This window comes from Asparagus officinalis, chromosome 2 (assembly GCF_001876935.1).
Source record: "Asparagus officinalis chromosome 2, Aspof.V1, whole genome shotgun sequence".
Classification (NCBI taxonomy): domain Eukaryota; kingdom Viridiplantae; phylum Streptophyta; class Magnoliopsida; order Asparagales; family Asparagaceae; genus Asparagus; species Asparagus officinalis.
The window spans coordinates 70,085,737-70,094,387 of record NC_033795.1 but is presented as its reverse complement, the minus strand read 5'-3'; the positions used below and the strand labels follow the sequence as shown (position 1 = coordinate 70,094,387).

Below are 8,651 nucleotides of genomic sequence, written 5' to 3'. Positions count from 1 at the left end.
CGTTTATACTTTTTTCAATCCTTATAGCCTGCATTTTTCAGATGAAACAAATCCCAGCATCCCTGTGGGTCAAAAACAGAATATAACGCGCAATGAAAACTTTTTAACCCCACGGTAATTGAGAACCAAACGCAAGCTCAGTAAAGTTAATTTATTTTCACAGAGAGGGAGGGAACCTGTTAGCATAGTCTTTCACATAAAAGAAAGAAGGTTGTCCTCACGGAAATCTGTCATAACCCCAAAGCATACGCTGTACGAAATTATTTTTAAATGATTTTCACCTAGTTTTAAACTTGAGAAGATTTAGAAAGGAAGAACGTGCAACCAACAGATGGCATATTAATTAATCGCGTCAGAAATAAAATCATCAGAAAGGAATAGCTCATTCAACTCTAATATCTCTTGATACCTTACTTCAATTACATGCAGTGATTTTCATTCAGTTTGGAGATAGCATCAGGTCCACTACAAGTAAATATCATAGCTATCAACTAAAACATTCTCACTGCCAGACCTGAAAAGAAAAAGGCGGATACATTTTATTAAGCTAATTAGAACCTGTTTTACATCCCAAAGCCTAATACATTTTGAATCAGGAGATTCACAGGGGCAGCAGAACTGTTTATTCTGTACATAGACATGCTGAACAAGAGTAATTCCCAGTTTTCTCAACCAATGTACATATTAAATTAGTACCTATGATGCTGTATCAGAGGAGGCTACATACAGGGATTGTAATGCTAACAATCTGTCAGCAACTTTATGTGTCAGGTTGCTCACTTTTTGGGGGCAAACCAGCTGCAGCTGAGGATGCAGAACCGCCATGCTGCTGGCCAAGACTACCAGCTACAACAGAATCACTCACTACATCGAAGTTGAGCCTGGCATTGATCTTCCTGCCACTGGGGATAAAGCGGAAGAGGAAACAGTACAAGTTCATTATTTTTTTAGTGAAACGAGATGGTTCAGAGGGAACTGAAGCGAACTTACCAATTTAAGCGGTTATTAATGGCAGTGAGGTCCTTCGATGGGCTCTGATATGCATGAGTGCTCTCGCCCACACATGCATAGTAACTTTTGGAACTTGGTGAAAGCAAAGCGTCCTTCTGTCAGCCGAAACAAAAAAAGAAATCATATTAATGCAAGGGATCAGAATAAGGCCAACAATTGAGAAAACAACCAAAACACTATTTTCTGTTGTATACATACATATGTATGTACTACCATAAGTATACATACCTGTGTACGTACTTGCTCACATGTTATGGCCATTTCAGCTTTTAACATCTACAAGTTCTCATGACTACATTACGAACAAGCTAAGGTTCAAATGTACCAAGTACTCAGATAGCACACGACACGGCTATTAGCCATCATTAATAAGTTCAGAACTCAAGACTATTTTGACAGGAAATCTACCGTACTATAGTTCTCATTTGTTTATCTTCCTTTGGCCTTTTGTTTCGGCTGTGCAACTCAAATACAGCAATCTAATCGTATTCTGAGTTCTCACCAGGGTGCATGTTGCCATTACAGAACCTTAGCTTCAATTGTAAAGGAAACATTGAAAAGAAAAACTTTAGAACAGTAGCATGCAAGCTAGATAAGCAGATAACTACTCTACCAGTTTCATTCCATGGAAGACCCAATGTGGGTGGTAAGGATTTTGTGCACGAATTTAAGAACATGCTGAAGAATATTTACTATAAGATATGTCAAAATCTTCTGTCTTTTTTCCTTTAATATTGTTAATCCACAAGGACGAGGGTCGAACTATGGTATGACTAAAATTTGATTCGTCCTGGTGTCTGCCATGTTAAAAAGACAGTTATGTAAGTACTCCAAGAAGAATTAATCTAATGAAGTTCAGACTAATTCCAATGGGACAGTTCAAGGATACTGGAGATACTATAGAATTCTAAGAGTAATCACAACTGCAAGCTTTTGAGAGACTTCCTGTATATATATATATCTTGGATGCATACCAGAAGGCTTTGGCCACCTGGGAGGCGCTCCTATATCTATGTCTGGGATGCATCCCAGAAGTTTTTGGTCATCTAGGATGCATCGCAGACAGTTTTGGTAGTCTACGATGCATTATTATCCTGTATCATATTTAGAAGTGCTAAACCGTATCTGTATCCGACGAAATATCCGTAACCCTATACATTAGGACACGGATATGGTTACTCAAATCTATAACCGATAGGATATGGTTACGGATATGATATTGTATTGTAGTGAAATATCCGGATTCGTATCCCGTATACATATTGGTCATACTGTTACAATAGTTTTAATCCTTAGATTATGGATTTGAGGTTAATTTTGATGGTTAAGACGTGTAATCTCAACTTTTTAGATATAACAAACATCATAATGAACTGTTTTGTATCACATGAAGTATATTTTTTTTCAATATTATCTACTTTTCTTATATCTGTCTTTTATCCACATGCATATCCGCTTAAATATCCTAGAGTATAGCCGTATCCATATACAGTTTTAGCGGGATATGGATATGAAATTTTCTTACTGATGTATATCCATAACCGTATCCGTATTTGTGATGAGTAAGCGGATATGGATAAATGGTAAGTATCATATCCGAGTCGTATCTGAACCGAATGCACCCCTACTCATATTCCATTTCATTTTTTGTTTTTTCCTTTTACTAGGGGGCTAACTAGAGCTCCATAAGTATCTCTAATATCCTCAACACCCTATGGATTCCAGAGACCACACAAACAAGCCTCCTGATCCCTTATATTTTGTTCCTAGTTTGCGTTATGTTCAGACTATGAATTGAAAAGAAAAAAAAGGAAAAGGTAAATTTATATGTATGGTAAATTTTAGTTTGTGGAACTTCTCGAAAGTTACGGAAGGCTTGTGAAAAGTTTAGGGGGCATTCACTAATTTTTGAATATTGGACAGTTTCGTGCAATTCACCCAAGCGTTCAGGGGTTTTGATGAAGGAAGACAAACCTTAGATTGCCGCAAAGGAGAAACATAAACGTTATGAGAAGCCGACACTTTCTTTGGAGACATATCCGGTAGACTTGGGAAAGGTTGTAACCTAGGCGACCCAGGAATTTGGCCTGCAAGTAAAAAGTAAAACCTGATATAAATTTATACAGAAAAGATCAATGCAAGACACAAACTATGCTCGTAAATAACAGATTGACGTACCATCACTGTTGTTCTTCTCTTCGGTGAGTTTACTGTTCTTTTGAGCAATTCCATCAGGGCCCACCTCCACCAACAATGGCTTCACAGATGGAACAAATACTTCATTGTAGAAAGTAATGATATCCACATGTCCCTCCCCCATTTTCTGTGCTCACATAATTAGTCAAGAGGTTAAAAACTTAAAACATATAATTAAGAAAGATCAGGTGAACCCAACTTACCCCATTTCGGCAGTTAACAAAGACACTGCGAAATACTTCAGGTTTAGATTGTGGTTGCTTCCTGTAGTTGTTAATAATCTCTTTAAATGTCAGACTTATTTGTGATACCTGCAATCAGCAACATAACTTTAGAAAAAGATGGTCATGATCAAACGCTAAAAGCAATAACATCCAAGAGTTGTGAAGACATACTTTAGCAACCCCATAAATGCTACATAGGATGACTTGATCAATGTGGCGATTGAAAAGAATTGTCGTTCGCTGATTAAGAATTTGCTGGATAAGCCAATAGACGTTCTCCAGGAATTGTTCACTACACTTCAATCTTTCACATAAAGTCTTGATTCTGATAGCAACCAACTTTAAGATCTACAGAATAACATCCAATAAACGAGTGAACATCTGAAAAACATTGATCAATTGACAGAAATTTACAAGTTGGTGCAGGAAGCGTGTAAAGACTGTTTTTTTTTTTTTTGTGACTACAAGTAGTGGACGAATATGAATATGATGAGTATACCTTTCTAAAGAAAACATTAATCTCTGTATCCGCATATGTTCCCCCTCCTGCAGGATTTGGCCGTGCTGGGCTGCAAATAAGAAATCAAATTTAATTTTGATACTGCAGATAAAAAACTTCCAAGTTCAGTACCACAAAAAGTAAATAATTAAAATCAAATCCTAACCTTGCAAATGCAGACTGAAGAAGATGCAACTTCGATTTGGGAGTGCCAAAGAGATGTTCCTTCACAGGACCTGGGGAGTTATGTTCTGCCAGCACATTCCCGTGTTCTGTACACTGTCTCTTAGGAGAACGTGGATCACCGTTTCCATCTGCAGTGCAACCAACAAGCTTGTCAGGATCTGTAACACACAATTCAAATAACAAAAGCAAAGAAAAGTCATGAAGATGAATAATCGAAGTGTAAATCATAATCCGCCTGTAAAGGTCATGTCCATTAAAGACCTGCTATAGGTATAGAATTTAGATCACCTTAAAATTGAGTAGGATCACGGACGTCTGAGATGAAGAGAAAAAGTACCTGGAGAAGCTTCTCGCTTCTGAAAAGGGAGAGGCAGCAAGCCTGGAGTGGAAGTGTTTTGAAGTGTCCCAATTGCATCAAGGGATGGCATTGGTTCCGCTAATAGTTTCAGACGATCTATTTCTGCAGACAAAGATGGTCTTGCAATGATCAATGAATTATACATTGATGAACCTTTTTCCCATGCCATGCTTTCTAAGAGTCGTTCTTCTAGACTATTTAAATGTCGCTTCAACTCTCGTGGAAGAGTTTCTTCATGCCTCACAAAATTCTCAATGACCTTGCTCAAATCAAAAGCTGTAATTCCAGTTCTCTCCAAAACAGCAGGAAAAATCATAATTACTGTGTTATGAGTAGCCAAAACCAGTTCAGCGGAACAAGCAAGCATGCAGCGGTGGAACCTCTCATTGGACAGTAAAGAAGGAAGATTATTGCCATTCTGCAACTTTGATTCTGCTTTGCAAATTGTCTCCAGAACCCGATAATACAACTTCAGAGCCTCAGATTTTCTCTCTTCTGCCCATGTATTATCCATTAGGTTTGTGGTTGGTAACCGTTCTCCAAAAGAGTTGCTTGGGAAAATAGCCTCCAATATTACATTGGCCCTTCTGATAACATGACTGGTTACATCTCCATTGCACAATGAAAAAAAGTGCTCCAGTTCTGCTGAAGGTTTTGATGGAAGTGGTGAAATGACAGTCCGAAGCCATTTCGCCATTGTCATGGCAGCACTCACAGGTGTACCTGAAACCATCTTGGTTTGCACAGAAACAATTCCAGGTGATGCAGCAGAATGAACCAAACATGGACTTGTTATAGTTTTTGCCGGAGAAGCTAATGCATCAAACCTCTGATTCACATAAGAAAAGGAAGAAATTGGGAAGAAAAGGGGAAAAAAAGGAGTCGTAAGTAACTTTGAACGAAGAGATGAAAATAGTACTTAATAGCCAAGGAAAAGCTTGAAACTTTTTGCATTATCATACCTTTGCACCGCTTATGTTACTGCCACCTCCAAGTAAGCTTTGACTGGTGACAGAGCTGTCATCTTCATTAGCAGATATGCGCTCATCTAGCTCACCTTTAGCATTAATTGCATCATCATAATCTTTTTCTAGAATAAGCAGATTTTTCTCCAGTGACTTTTCATCAAGCAGATCGTCAAAATATGTTAAACCATCTGTCAAATGAAAACATTAACAAACTGAATGAAACTAGCTAGTGAACACTTTTACACAAAGTAAATAAAAACTCTGACCTGTGTTTATGCTATACAAATTTTCTGCTTTGCATTCTGAAGCAAGCTGTGGTTTCTTCTTCAAAATATCTTCTATCAATTTATTAGCATTTTCAAGAGTTCTTCTCAAATCATCTTCTGAGGTATTATACACATGAGACAGAGAAGCAAGAAGATCGACACCTTTGCCAGACTTTTTAACTGAGCGTTGTGAAAGATCTCATTAGAATTAGCATTAAGAAACTATGATGTACTTAGCTGCACAAGTTAAAACTTCAAATAGAGCTATGAACATCCAATTACCAAAGACAGAAGAATCGTCGATGGAGAAACTTCTGAAGCGCTTAGGTACATGAAGGATGAGTATAGCCTGTCACATGAGCAGCCAAATAATCAAATGTTAACAACAACATTAAATTATATCATATGACATCAAGCAGAATATGCTGTATAAAAATATGATTATAAAATAAACAGCAAAAGAGAGAAAAACTAACCAGTACAGACACCAATGCATTGGTACAGGTGACCAAATCCTTAAAGGGGCTAGATGCATGGATGCGCAAAGCCAAGAATAGCAACCAACCAAATTGATGGTAGTCTGAGATGTAACATGTACTGCCTGAAGCTGCAGAGCTTTTATCACTGACTGTGTCATTCACCAAAAAGAACTGCAGATATGCTCGCTTATAGAACCTGGTAACCCATACGATGATCAAAAGTTACGATATAATGATTTGTGTTTTATGTAAACCATAAGAAGGAAAAGAACTTATAACTAGCATCGGCAATATAGAACATATATGGGTACGGGCAACTTCACAAAAGAGGAAACTAACTATCCCAGGCTCCCAGCTACAGACTTCATCTTATGCCAAATACTTAATAAAGAAAAAGAGAAAAGCATAAAAATAAACAAGTCATAGTCTTACAAAGACCACCATCATAAAAATTAGTTCTTTCAAATTCATTAGAAAATCATTGTTTTCACTAATTTCTCTCTAGAAGCAGCAATTATATCCTATACAGAACTTAAAAGCCTTTCCTACTAATGTAGGCACTATCCGAATCTAGCGCTAAAACCACTGATTCTATTTTGCACCTTCTAGCCACCTAAATTTATTTTTACTATAAACTACTCCATGAGATATTTCACCATAATTTTAAGGAAAACTACAACTCTGTCAGCAATTAGTTTTACAACTCACATGCAAGACTGAGTTGTACCCACTAAAAGAAAGTAGATTAAACACATCTATGAGAAATAGCAAAGGAACTTGGTGAGAAGATTTTTCACCTGCATAGATTATTTAATTGGATTACGACTGCCTGCAACTCTGCCAACTAATCATCAAAGTAGAGAGCACCGAAACTCAATTAATATCATAACAACAATACACTGACTGAGATAGAAAGTATAGCGAATTAGGAAGATCACCTCGAGTCTCCTATCCCAATCAGGACTATAAAGGTTACTGAGAATAGGGCCAGCCTTGAGCGAAAACTGTGACGCCTCTCTGAAGAAATCAACAGTGCTGCGCATCAAAACATCAGAATAATCAAAATCTTTCAAAAAGAAATATCTTTTTTCTCGAAAACGAAACCCCAGTGAAGCCTTACTTGAGCTTGGCTGCCTTCAAAATCTGAAACAGCTTGATCCGATTCTGACCTTCTCCTCCGTGATTCGACTTTCCAAGTTTTGTCACACAGTAGAGAATAAACGCCAACCAGATTCTTTCCACCTCCTCTGGCTATTTAAGGGAAAAATATATCAGACCTTTAACGAATTAAAAACCACAAAAGATTTTGAAAACAAAAAAAGAACAGTCTAAACTCACAGATCCGCTTCCAATTGACGACAAATTGGCCAAAAGAACCGGTCTGATTGCTTTAAACAATGACATCCCTTGACTCGTCAAGCTCACATCAAGATCCAGTCCCTTACAAGATCAAATCTTGAAAATCAAATAAAAATTAAAAAAAGAGAAAATTCGAGAAAGTCCAGGATCAAAGAAAACCTTGCAAAGATCAACAAATCTTAATGCCATGGATTCACCACCATCTGACTGCGAACTCGAGGGCTTCGCGCCCTCCATCGCTACAGTTCCAGGACTCATCAAAACCCTAGCGGATCCCGAAATCAAACCCGAGATCTGCGAAATTTCACCTGTCAAATCGCTGAAATAGAGAGATCTGGCGGCGGATTTGATGCCGGAGCTCCGATCGGAGTATAGGATCTAGGGTTTGAGAAAATTGAGGACGGATTTTCCCCCGCTTTTTACGATTCTTTTATTAATTTTGATTTTCTAAACCCCCTCGATTTGCTCTTCCCTCCTTTTTTTTTCTCTTTTTATTTTTTACTTTTTTAAGGGTTTCTTTTTTTACTTATTTTAATATTTACTGTTATTAATAGCTTATCTTTATTGGAGAAATCCGGTGATAAGCGCGGGAAAAAGAATTCCGTGTGATGGGAGATGCATGCATCCCATGGCCGACATAAATACACAGATCATCCATTGGTAGGCTGCCACGTGGAAACGAGTTGCTTTTACCGCCAAATTTTCTTGGGCCTCCTAGTAGCTGCGGGGGTACTGCGTACGGATCTAGAAGCTGATATACAGCGTACCATACACGGGATTAAATTCGTAAACTGTGATTTTGGTGAAGGCTTCTCACGATTCCAAAAATTAGACTATGGCCGCTGAGCGAGTAGAAATCCTATCACAAAACTTCTCATCCTGTGGGGGTAATCTAAGCCTGATGAGAAAGGCTGTGGAAATATCGATATTGTTCTCCTTTTTGGCACATCCGTGGATCGGAACCACAAACGGATCTAAACACAGTGCTATGGGGGCACTTGCCCCCACCACCAAATTCCTAATTTTTATAAGACAAGGTATTCATCGGTGCCTCCACTTGAACCATCATATCAAGGAGAACCTCTTGCCTTGTCTACGTAAGAAA

The 8,651-nt window shown here is 38.1% G+C and overlaps 1 protein-coding gene across 2 annotated transcripts; it reads right to left on the bottom strand.

Moving 5' to 3' along the window:
* Positions 516 to 8,065, bottom strand: LOC109831581 (retinoblastoma-related protein-like). 2 transcript variants are annotated; one of them, XM_020398925.1, is made up of 18 exons: positions 7,706 to 8,065; positions 7,526 to 7,627; positions 7,308 to 7,438; positions 7,126 to 7,222; positions 6,985 to 7,031; positions 6,185 to 6,383; positions 5,991 to 6,057; positions 5,709 to 5,888; positions 5,437 to 5,630; positions 4,454 to 5,303; positions 4,097 to 4,274; positions 3,931 to 4,000; positions 3,603 to 3,779; positions 3,411 to 3,518; positions 3,190 to 3,334; positions 2,986 to 3,098; positions 991 to 1,106; positions 516 to 902 (listed from the first exon to the last, which is right to left on the bottom strand). In XM_020398925.1, exons 1-18 carry the CDS (start codon positions 7,802 to 7,804, stop codon positions 761 to 763), a joined length of 3,015 nt encoding a protein of 1,004 aa, XP_020254514.1. In that variant the 5' UTR covers positions 7,805 to 8,065; the 3' UTR covers positions 516 to 760. The 2 variants fall into 2 exon arrangements, with proteins under 2 accessions (XP_020254514.1, XP_020254515.1); XM_020398926.1 differs by having other exon boundaries at positions 4,097 to 4,244.